The sequence below is a fragment of the Brachyhypopomus gauderio genome, unplaced genomic scaffold (assembly GCF_052324685.1).
Source record: "Brachyhypopomus gauderio isolate BG-103 unplaced genomic scaffold, BGAUD_0.2 sc369, whole genome shotgun sequence".
NCBI lineage: Eukaryota > Metazoa > Chordata > Actinopteri > Gymnotiformes > Hypopomidae > Brachyhypopomus > Brachyhypopomus gauderio.
In genome coordinates this window covers 52571-65000 of record NW_027507190.1, presented here as the reverse complement: position 1 = coordinate 65000, position 12430 = coordinate 52571, and the positions used below count along the sequence as shown (strand labels likewise).

The 12430-nt window shown below is 48.6% G+C and overlaps 1 protein-coding gene across 1 annotated transcript in view; it reads right to left on the bottom strand.

Annotated features, from left to right (window-relative positions):
• Positions 1-12430, bottom strand: part of LOC143505480 (voltage-dependent T-type calcium channel subunit alpha-1I-like) — a gene marked incomplete at its 3' end in the record, with an annotated part of 67891 nt that overhangs the window by 8048 nt on the left and 47413 nt on the right. The window contains exons 11-25 of the mRNA XM_076996144.1: positions 11768-11885; positions 10915-11070; positions 10163-10253; positions 9297-9457; positions 8463-8930; positions 7626-7726; positions 6487-6610; positions 6039-6107; positions 4315-4493; positions 3508-3634; positions 3287-3412; positions 2808-2897; positions 1223-1415; positions 448-599; positions 1-55 (exon numbers count right to left, since the gene is read on the bottom strand). The exon at positions 1-55 is cut by the window's left edge and continues 55 nt beyond it. Of these exons, the coding sequence (XP_076852259.1) occupies positions 1-55; positions 448-599; positions 1223-1415; positions 2808-2897; positions 3287-3412; positions 3508-3634; positions 4315-4493; positions 6039-6107; positions 6487-6610; positions 7626-7726; positions 8463-8930; positions 9297-9457; positions 10163-10253; positions 10915-11070; positions 11768-11885 (2210 nt within the window). The remainder of the gene's footprint in view (positions 56-447; positions 600-1222; positions 1416-2807; positions 2898-3286; positions 3413-3507; positions 3635-4314; positions 4494-6038; positions 6108-6486; positions 6611-7625; positions 7727-8462; positions 8931-9296; positions 9458-10162; positions 10254-10914; positions 11071-11767; positions 11886-12430) is intronic.

Below are 12430 nucleotides of genomic sequence, written 5' to 3'. Positions count from 1 at the left end.
GCACAAAGGTGCTGGTGAAGAAATAATTACAGTACTTGAGAGTGATCTCCAGGGACTAGGAGGAAGGGAAGAGAAGCAGATGGAGTGAGAGAGAGAGCGAGAGAGAGAGAGAAAGGATGAAGACAGGTGAAGAAAAAATAAGTCAGAGAGAGAGGGAAGGAAAGTCTTTATAACCTCTGGATAATACAGGAATCAGAAATTCAATTACCATTCCTAGATATAGGTTCCTATGAAATAACTGCTCCAGGTACCATGTAGATTATTCAAGTTCATTGTTGCTCTAGACATACACAAGTGCACAGCATGATGGGACATTTGCAAACGAACTACCAGTACTACCCCCAAAATCCCTGTTGCAAAGTCCAAGTCCTGTGAGCTCGGAGAACGTTGGAGGTGGAGTCAGGAAGGTAAGACAGACACGGGCGTGGCGACGGGGGCGGGGCTTACATGAGGCTGGTTGTAGTGCTCCAGCGACATGGTGACCACGTTCACGCAGATGATGATGGTGATGAAGAGGTCCAGATAGTGGCTGGTGCACAGGGTGTGGATCATCTGGCGGACGTGGCTGTAACTGGAGTAGTAGGGCAGCTTCTGGGCCTCTGCAAACAAGAGCCGGGGCAGTAAGGCAGGAGAGATCCAACGACTCACCCCCAACACGGGCCTGCATCACGGACGCTGACGTGCTACACGTCCGTCTACAACTGATGCACTGCTAATGCACTATGCACACATTTAAGCATATTCAATATGTGGATAATTGAACTTGGACAAAGAATTAATGAAAAATAACACAAATTAAGTTAAATATATCTTTTGCTGAAGCAAATACATTTTACAGCATTGCAAAAGCTTTCCTGAGCACTAAGCCAAACACTGTTTGGCAGCAGTTAGAAATCCAAGATGAACGTCATTCCTGTAACTGTGACAAGTATGGACCAGCAATCCTTCACTGGCTGATGTACTCTAATTACTGGAACTAATTTCTGTTTACCATGTAAACATTTTCATATCCGTTTTCCTCCCTCTGTTTCCTTCTCTCTCTCTTTCCACTCTTTCACTATCTCTCTCCCCTCTTCTCCAACTCCATACATCTCTCTCCTCTCATCTCCATACACCTCTCTCTTCCGTTTCTCCATACATCTCTCTCTCCCCTCTCTTCTCCAACTCTCTCTCTCCATATGTCTCTCTCTCTCTCCCCACACCCTCCCTCTCCCGCTCTTACTCCGTCTCTTCTTCTCCATGCGACGGAGCCTCTTCTCCTCCCTCCTCCTGGCCTCCTCCACCTCCTGGTGCTGCCGGCACTTGTGGAAGTTCTCCACCACCACGCCCACGAACATGTTCAGCACGAAGAAGCTGACGATGAGGAGGAAGGAGATGAAGTAGAGCAGCATCCAGGGGTTGTTGTTGGTGACGGGCTAATCAGAGAGGCAGGAGAAGTGGAAACACAAGAAAGTCATTGTGAGGCAGCAGACACGTGGCCCTACCACGCCCTGGAAGGACGTTTCTCAAACAACGTGAACCACAGCTGAAATCAGTTGAGCTCCAGAAGGAACATCTCCACTGTTATTCTAGGCCCCGAGAGTGCAGAGCTTACAGGGTCTCATTGGGAAACACGGGCCTGTTAACATGGCCGGCTCCAGGCCCGACCATGATCCTGCACCAGCATCCTCCAATAGCAAGGCAGTGGGCGGAGAAAATGGAGTCATCAGACATGGGTCGTGGTCATTGCTCTCAGTTGAGAAGAATCACACGCAATATTGTGTAACCCTCTTTCTGCTTGCCAGGCTGACTGACACCTCCGTCGGCAGGAACCACCTCCTTATTGACTGCTAAAGGCTTCAAGGTCACTGTTCTGGGCTTGAAGGGTTCTGGGCTGCAATGCTTTTTCAGAACCAAGATTAAAGGAAGTTTCCTGTTTATTTTGTCTTCCAATTAGGGTTGGGGCAGATGTGTTACATTTAAGATTATGGGACTATGTGATGGGTTAGGCACTAAGAAGAGATGGAGGTCATACATGGAGATCATACATGGAGATCATATATGGAGATCATACATGGAGATCATACATGGAGATCATACATAAAGATCATATATGGAAATCATACATAAAGATCATACATAAAGATCATATATGGAAATCATACATGGAGATCATATATGGAGATCATACATGGAGATCATATATGGAGATCATACATGGAGATCATATATGGAAATCATACATGGAGATCATATATGGAGATCATACATGGAGATCATACATGGAGATCATATATGGAAATCATACATGGAGATCATATATGGAGATCATACATGGAGATCATATATGGAGATCATACATGGAGTTCATATATAAAAATCATACATGGAGATCATACATGGAGATCATACATGGAGATCATATATGGAAATCATACATGGAGATCATATATGGAGATCATACATGGAGATCATATATGGAGATCATACATGGAGTTCATATATAAAAATCATACATGGAGATCATACATGGAGATCATACATAAAGATCATATATGGAGATCATACATAAAGATCATATATGGGGATCATACATGGAGATCATACATAGAGATCATACATGAAGATCATACATGGAGATCATACATGGAGATCATATATGGAGATCATATATGGAGATCATACATGGAGATCATATATGGAGATCATACATGGAGATCATACATGGAGATCATACATGGAGATCATATATGGAGATCATACATGGAGATCATATATGGAGATCATACATGGAGATCATATATGGAGATCATACATGGAGATCATACCTGTTGATCTACCGCCACTGCATCTAGACCATGGTACATTATGTTAACCCAGCCATCCTTCGAAGCCAGGACAAAGAGAGACATCAGAGCCTATGATGGAAACACACACACACACACACACACACACACACACACACACACACACACACACACACACACAAACACACACACACACACACACACACACACACCAAATGACAGACAGAAAGAAACAACAAACACACATTTTAGAGAGAATAGTCACCACCACACACATCACACTCCCACTATCACATCACACTCCCACACACACAGACAATCCACAGATATGCAAAAGAGGATACACAGGTAATAATGTCAGCATGTTGCAAAAGGCACAGAGGTACCGGAGAGGGATCACGAATCATGACAGCCACATCTGCTCTCTGCTCCCAATCAGCACGCTTCCTTCATGTCACATGACAGGCCAGATGCCTTGAAAGCATGAGAAATGAACCGACCTGGCCCAGATTGTCAAAGTTGTACTTGTGATGGACCCATTTGTAATTGGCAAGGAGGCAGTCGGACTTGTTGGTGATGTTCTTGACGTCCAGGCCCAGGCAGTAGAAGAACTTGCCTTTGAAAAGCTGCCGAGGTAAAACAAACACATTGGATCACTCAGACTCGGAGGTAAAGGCAGCTGACAGACACAGACGTGGGCCTCGGGGGCTCTGTGCAACACCTGGACTCCGAGGATGCCGAAGATGATGAAGAACGCACAGCAGATCAGGACGATGTTTCCAATGGGCTTCAGAGAGGTGATCAGAGTCTCCACCACCAGCTTGAGGCCCGGGGCACGGCTGATCACCCTGGGGCGTGAGGGGGGCAATGGGAAAAGGGGATTACCACAAGCCCCGCCCACCTCATCAGGGACATCACACAATGGGAGAAGATAGATCCCTGGTGCTCAGTGCCAGCGCTGCAATCAAAGTGCCAGGCGCCTAACAGGTCTTTCACCCATGCACGGTGGCTCCGCCCATGCACGGTGGCTCCGCCCATACGTGCCGCGAGGTCATGCACCTCTCGATTTTTTTAACTTCAGTGCTTCAGCGGAATGAACAAAGTCATGTTTGCAGGGTTCATAGACCTTAACAAAGTGTAATTCAAGCACTTGTACGGCACTTTCAAAGTCCATTTTCCAGGTTCAGGTCAATATTTTCCAGCACCTTCAGCCTAATTAAATTACATATTTATACAAATACACATATACTCAAAATGATTCGAAATAATTAACATTAAAAGACGTGGTACCATGTTTGGTAATAGCAGAAGAATAAGTGTATTACATAAGCTTGTTGGCGTATTAATGTACACTTATTATATATGCTAGTTTGGTTAGATTACAAAGAACACTCCAAAGAATGAGTGTCCAGTATAAACACTTCCTCTGCTCTCACTGGTTCGCATGCTGTGTGTGGAGTCGAGCGCTTTGGTCAGACGCCAAAGTTTAGCTGAGCCTTTATGCTTGCTTGCAGTTCCCCCTCTGTACCTGAGGGGGCGCAATGTGCGCAGAAGTCTGAGCACCCGGAGCACTCCCAGGATCTTGGCTCCGCCCGCCATCGACACCACGATGTCGACCAGCGAGACAAACACCAGGAAGCCATCAAGAATATTCCAGCTGCTACGCAAGTAGGCGTGATCGCCCAGGTATAATCCCATAGACACCACCTGGAGGGAGAGAGAGAGAGAGAGAGAGAGAGAGAGAGAGAGAGAGAGAGAGAGAGAGAGAGAGAGAGAGAGAGAGAGAGAGAAAATTAATAGTGTACTGTTCATGTACATTTACAGTATATGTAATGTATGTTCCTGGTTTTATACACCCCCATGTGCACCTACATCCACTTGGCTACACAAAACAATGATTTACACAGAGTGAAATCATCAGCCGATCACTATAAATGCAAATGGAACTACAAATAACTCGAGTTTAATAAATAAAACTAAATTATGATTGACTGAGAGTGACAGGCGTTATATAAGGAGGGTTTTTATGACCACAAGCACACATGCATTCCCGCACACACGCACACACACACACACACACACACACACACACACACACTGAGTGCGTGTAAACTCACAAAACTTTGCCGCTGTCAGCACATTTCCATTATGTTTTATATTTATATATATACACACGTATACTGCATGTATGTAAACGCCATACAGAGCTGGCTTGGCCCTGTCAGCTTTGTAAACACATTTCACCATGTGAGGAACATTTAGTTTCTCTGACAACATGGGATGTCCCAATTTCTTTCTCTACATTGTCGTTTTTGTCCTGAAAACGAACATAGAAATACACACACACACACACACACAATGCACTGTGTGTATGGTCTAAGCAGTCCATCTTTCGTCTGCTGCGCTGTTTAATAATTGATTGGCTTACGTAATGTGTGGCCTACATGTGCCAAGCGCACAGAGCTGCAGAGACACGGCCTGTCTGCGAGTGGGAGAGGAAACTGCCGCTAATTAACAGCATTGCTTAATTGCTCACCATGAGAGAGATGGAGAGAGCCAACAAACCCAGCTAACCCCACCCGGGCGAGGGCGGGCGGAGAGGCTCCACGTACAGGAGCTTTCGGATGTCAGGATCGAAGCAGCTGCACCTGCTACAACACCAACCGCTGCAACTGCACCCGCCCCAGCATCCCCCTGCCCCGCCCGACCTGACCTCCGCCCGCACGTGCTCCCGATCCCCGTAGCCATGGCAGCAGCAACACGCCAGCCCTTGAAATGGTGTCAGCGAGTGTGACTCCAAACACTTTTCCTTGTACGTCTGTCCCACGTGCCTGGTTTCCCACCGCGCCTTTCCGCGTGTCTCCAGGCTCCCGCGTCCGCAAGACGACCTGCGTTGCTTTCGCTGATTAAACATTTGCTCTTTTTAAAACTGCGCTCGTATAAATCTCTGACTGAGATCCCATATGGTCGCACAGAGGAGTAATAATAGCCTTAAATATTTCAAGCACATTTTGATGGTTTTATTTTTAACACCCACGACACATTAAATATGAACCGCTCCGAACCGCTGCCTATGAAACTAAATAGGGCATTGCTGACACACAGCACTGATTTTATGACAAAAAGCCTGGCTGCTCATTACAGATCAGGGTAGTGTTGCCAGCACGGCCTACGGTGTGAGGCAGTGCTTTCGCACCGCTGAAATCAGCAACATCGTTAGGACAGTGGCAGGACTGGGTGAAAATCACTTACCTTCAGCGTCATCTCGCCAACAAAGATGCCAGTGAAGACGTAATTTGAGATGGTGAGGAAAAGCCTCTCCTGTAGACAAGGAGGGATAATGTCAACACAAATTGGAGACGTACGTTTTCTGCCTCGCCTGAGGCACGAAGGCGAAGAGAGACGGCCGAGACGGTTAAGGAGAAACGTGCCTCTGTAAACACGCCCAACGAATAAACACCAGCGCTTACGGCTGGTTTATAGTACGCTGTGATGTCACCGTTTTCACTAGCAGGGCCGGCATCCATTATCTTGTGTGACTGACCTCATTTGACCACGGAGTAGTCCGTAAGCCCTTCATAAGTTCCTCGGGCTGAGGAAAGCCCAGTGCTGAGCTATATAAGGGGCAGCCCAGTAGGTCAGCACCGCGGCTTCTAGACGTCTGCGCTATCCAGACGTCTGCGCTTACGTCTGGGCTTACCAAGCTGCCCTGGAGGATCTTGGGCCTCTCCAGAGCCACAGTGATGCAATTTGAGAAGATGAAGGCCAGCACCACATAGTCGAACAGCTTATGGGCGATGATGGACTGACACAACAGCCTGAACCTACGCAGGAAAGAGAAGCAGGATGTGAGAAAGAAAAAAAATAAAGATGAAAAGGGAGAAGAGAGAAAGAAAAAGAAAAGAATTCACTATATGACTGTAAAAGAGTTAAAAGACCAGAGCTGAGGTCCTTTAGAGTAGCAGACAGTGAAGGTTGCAGGAGAACCTTTTAAGCATCTGAAGTTCTCAGTATGCACATATCAGCTCCTCGGAGAACACAAGGAACGGAGCAGCACTTCTGTAGGTGGACACAGCTAATGACGAACTCTGATCCAGCTCTGCCATGTTCAGAACCACATCCCGAACCCACAGAGGTCGGACCATCGTCCTCTCTTCATGCACGAGCCCTACTTGACCCCACGTGAGCGGGTTCACGTGAGCGGGTTCACGTTAGTGGGTCGGCTCACACGCACACTGTGTATATTTAAGACGTTTCCTCATTTACTGACTCGGGAGCTGTTTCAAATAAACTGAGGGCTGACACACAGCGGGTGGGAACTACCCGTTACTATCTCACTGACGCCGATCAATATCCTAATCAAACCGGTCTCTAAAGAACTGCCAGCCCATCACGACTATTGATCTGCTTTGTGTGCGTGGTGTGTGTGTGGTGCGGGTATGTGTGTGTGTGTGTCAGTGGTAAGAAGAATCTGATCTGCCTACAGCACTGGGCTAAAAAAAAGGGAGCTGTCCAAGGTCCTAATCTTTCTGACTGTCTTCATTTAGCCTGGACAGCCTGTCTTGTGCCAGCAGGACTCCACCGGCTGTATATAAATAGCATCTGTTATTCTTAGATCAATATCAAGTGAAAGTATATTGAGCAAATATTCTCTTTTCTTATAGTGTAGAAGATTTAAAGGGGCACTGCAACAACACAGGATCGGTTCATGCCATTACATTCGATTGATCGCACCAAATACTGTCGAACTAATGATATTGCATAATTGATCTTCATTACTGAAACAGTACCATGTCTCACTGACATTAGTAAACACAGAGACGGGGATGTTGGACTGACTTGTTCTGGGGGGAGAAGAGGTAGATGGACCAGTCTTCCCGCGTATCACACCAGTCTGGCCGGTACACCTCGACCATCTTCTGGATCCGGAAACACAAGCTCTGCCCAGCAAAGTGATCATATATTATTATCATGTCATGGGAAAGCTGGTTGTTTGTTTGTTTGTTTGTTTTTTTAAAGCTGCCCATTCTTAACCTCAGCTCTGGCGCACGCCTATGCTTTAGGGGAGGCGTGGACAGCCGGGTTGTGAAACGAAGGCTGCGATTGGTTCTGGAATGACTAACGAGGGAACGGATTCCTGGAAATGCACTCGAGTGTCGGGCCATTTCTGCAACAATAACTCCTGCCTCCCTGGAGGAGCAGTAACATTGTCCTTAATTGCATACAGAACGAGGGAGGGGCGTAAACGGAAATGTGCGAGACCGCTGCCATCTGTCAGGCCTCCTCCTGGCGCTGCCGTTAACTCAGACCGCCTCATCGTTCGCCTGCTTCTGCTGCTTGAAAATTGGGCTCCACTCTGAAGCTCTGACGAAAGGCCAGAAGCAGCCAGCAGGTGACCACGCTGCTCAAGTTTGGATTAATCGAACTAGTTCGGATTGTGCAAAAATAATATGCAACAATTATTAAAAACTCAGTAAAAATTATTTGGCTTGATTATGCATCATGTGTCCTACTCCAGCCCTGGGGCTGCATTGCTACTGCAGAGTCCGGCTAATCGAGACCTGCACTAGCCTTTTTACGCAAGACCCAGGTGTGCGGGGACGTTACTCTGGCTGGCCAACCAGTCGGACACCTCCGTCCTGGATGGTGAGCGTGAGGGGTTCTGTAGGGACTCACGTAGTCGAGCTCGTCCTCCAAGTCCTCCCTGTCCTTGCGTGGGTTGACCTCGGGGAAGACCTCGTTCAGGACCTGCTGCTGGGCCACGGGGGTCTTGCCGTTGCAGTCCCGGTGCTCCCCCCCGCTGCCCAGGCCCCCAGAGAGACTCTTCTTGCGCTGGCGGGGGTGCAGCGGGGGCGCGGGGGGCCGGGGCCCCCGCAGCAGCTCCGGCAGCTCCAGAGAGAGGGCGCGGCGCTCCCGCTGCAAGACAAACTGCCGGGAGAGGAGAGGCGGGGGCGGGGCCACGGGGGGAGGGGCCAGGAGCGACTCCTGCTCGGCCGGGTGCGCCCGCAGGCTGCCCCCAGCACCGACCCGCACGGCCGGGCCGCGCGAGGGCCGCGTCTGGCTGTTCCAGCTGGACCTGCGGCTCCACGGGCCGTGTGGGGCCGGGCAGCCCCAGTTTTGGTACAGGGAGCCGCGGCCTGGGCACTGGAGGCGTAAGACAACAGGTGTGTGAAGAAAATTGCGCCACTCACTCTGAAGGGCCCCCGATGAGAGACCAGCCGTCTTTATCAATTATTCCACTCTCACACAGGACAGTAATTGCCATGGTTGTAGTGGTAAGTTGCTCTCAGCTTTCTGAGTGCCTGCTCAACGACCTTCCCCATATATGCTAATGCACAGCTCGGCTGATGGCTAGTTCTAGCTTTCTGAGTGCTACGTAAGTGTCCTGTTAATGGTGTGTTAAATGCTAATACATGCAGAGATGACGGCTAATTACAGGCTCCTTTGTGCTCGGTTTTGGGCGATTTGCGGCGCTGAAGTGTGCCGGCCTGCCCCCCCCCGTGTGCTCACCAGGGTTCTCTGCTCGGGGTTGGTCCTCTCCACAGAGGTCACGCTGCTCTTGCGAGAGCCCAGGGTGAAGCTTAACCTTTCGGCAGGGTACACGCCCAGGGCGTTGGGCATCGGACCCAGGTCCAGATGTCCGTTGGGGGTCAGGGTGCATATTTTGGGATCTGGAAGAGAAGCACAAATTGGCAGATTATTGCACGACTTACCACACATGCTATCGCACCACACATCACGCTTGATACTGTACGACATATCACACGTCCTATTGCACAGCCCTGCCAGTCAGCAGTCACATTTTGGCCCTCGGAGGGAAGGTGTCAGATTAAGACAAACAAAGCAAGAGCGCATTTCCGCTTGATGAGGCACAAGTTCCAGTGTGTTCTGTGAAGCCCATTAAAATCACGCTTTCAGAACTTCTGAAGACGCCTTTGGCAGAGAAGTTTGTCTTCTGTCAGCTGGGAGGTGCTGAAAAGCTCTCTGTATCCTGCATTATTAATTATGTCATGCCACAAGGCGCCAATATTTCTGCAGCCATCCTGCCTTTAAAATCATCCCCAGACTAGTTGCACATGCTTTATGCATTTATTAATTGTGTAATTTGGTTAACTGCAGACCCTCACAATATTATTATGTATATATATGGATATATGGATAGGAAAGACAATCATTTAAGACAGCATAATTTCTCTCCTGGTAGCTCTGCTGGCATGTGGCACCGACCCGAGACACATAAACACAGACTGAACGTCATCAAAGTCCAGACACGCAGACTGAACCTCATCAGAGTCCAGACACACAGACTGAACATCATCAGAGTCCAGACACGGAGAGGCCACAGCGAACCTCCGGGCCACCAGGGGGCACTGTACCTGACAGTTGCAGAGCTTCCTTCTCTCTGTCCACTTCCTCAAAGTTGCAGGAAGACCTGTTGTCATCCGAGTACGACCGGTTAGCGTCACCCTGAAGGAAAGAGAGATGTCGGCGTACAGAAGATGCTACTAAACAGCTGTGAGCGATCTTTAATGGCCACGTCGCTCGTGGTGACCTTCCTGCGCCTGCCGGCGTCCCAGTTCTGTCCTCGTGTGCCCTCGGTCTGCTTCACCGATGTAGACCACAGCCTGGAAGCCCACTTCTTCATGCTCTCGGGGGAGAAGACCTACTCCAGGAGTCTGCCTACCTGCCTTGGGTAGCCCACTTTACAGGCCCGTGTGTTTGTGTGTGTGTGTCTGTGTGTCTCAAAAAATAATTGCTGCCATCAGATGTCTCCTGAGACTACACAGAAAATAACTGAATGATATAGGTAAGGGATAACAGCAAATGAGCCTCTGTCAGTGCTGTCTTGCTGTGCAGCATCAAACAGAGTAGGAAGAGTGACACCTGAAACGAAGCTCTCTTTAACGCCGTAGCTGAATATGGGTGAGGAGTCTCAACGTGCGGTTCAATGCTGAATCTACTCTTCTCACATCTGACCCTGTAAACTGTCAAAAGAGTCAGCTTCCTCCCTTTCTTTTATGTCTTGGATTAAAATATTTCACACACTGTATTTACTTAATTCCTGCGACCCCTAAAGTCTCATACGTACGCTCACAGCGACTGTAGCAGCAGCCCTGATGTGATTTACCTCAGCCTGAAAGCCCTCCACCAAAATGGCCACCAGCAGGTTGAACAGGACGTAGTTCCCAAAGGTCATGAGGGCCACAAAATACAAGGCAGCGAGCGGAGAGGTGGAGGCCATGCCGTTATACAGAACCATGTTCCAGTCCTCCTGCGTTAGGATCTGTGCACACACACACACACACACACACACACACACACACGCACACACACACATACGCACATACGCACACACGCACACACGCACACACACACATACACACACACACGCACACACACGCACATACACACACACACACACACACACACACACACACACACACACACACACACACACACACACATCAAATGTTTTTTCCTACAGGAACACCAAGAAAAATCTGAAGAACCATATGCTTGCTGGTGTCAACACAGATGTTCATACCGTCCCTAAAGCTGCAGTAATTGAGAAGAACGTTCTTACTTCAGACAGTCCTCCCCTGCCTCTTATCCCACCAGCTCTCCACCCTCACCATTTAGCCCCGCCCCTCTATGTGCTGCCATGTGACCTCATAAAACATCCTGTTCTCTCATTGGTTAATGCCACTGGATTTTGTTTCATTATTTCATTTGTTTTATTGCAGATTACAGAGCAACTGCAGCTGTCCTTAAAGCACATTTATCGACAGTGATCAGGATTTAGTAGAACATCCCTCAAACTTTTTTTACAGCAGCTTTAATTGTAAAACGTCGCAGCCGTGAGGCAACTCTAATCTCCATCTTCGGATGACTCCTGTGATATAAGAAAGTCTTGGTGACCTCAGTGACCTTCTGGTGCTGCACAATTAGGCACCACAGCCAGAGTACCAAAGCGTCCGTACCTGAAACACGGTGACGATGGCCCAGAGCAGAGAGTCGAAGTTCTTCCTGTCTGGAACGGTGTCCCCGGCCTCAGTCTTCAGGCTGAACTTGCAGCCAAATATGTGCATGCCCAGGATACTGCTCAAAGATCAACAACACATGCTTTAGTCCCCACTGGTCCTGGGTTCCTGTAGCTTCAGCTCCAGGGCTGCAGATAAATGCTCTTCCATTGCGATGGCCAAACGCCAACCGCTCACGTTTCAGCACGCAAAGACACAGAGAATTACTAATCGCTGCGACATGTTGGTGATTTGCTAAACAAACAAAACAAAGCAAATTCAAAACAAAAACAGGCATGTTTGTATAATGCCGTCATCTTCCCCGGAGGGGAGATACACTTCCATAGTAAAGGCTTCGCTTCTCCAGCTGACACAGTTGGCGGGAAACGCAGGCCGAATTCCCCTGCATCACTGAGATGTTCTGAACTGTTCATTCCTCCACTGTGGCAGGGACATCAGATGAAAGTGACACGTGTCCCGAAGGAGGAGTCAAATAAGGACCCCCACGGGACGTCAGAGACACAGCGAGACACAGGGTGAGAGACCGTGGCTACAGGGCAGTGGGACGAGGACAGGAAGATCAGACTGCATTAGATCAGACACACTGCATTAGATTGCATTAGA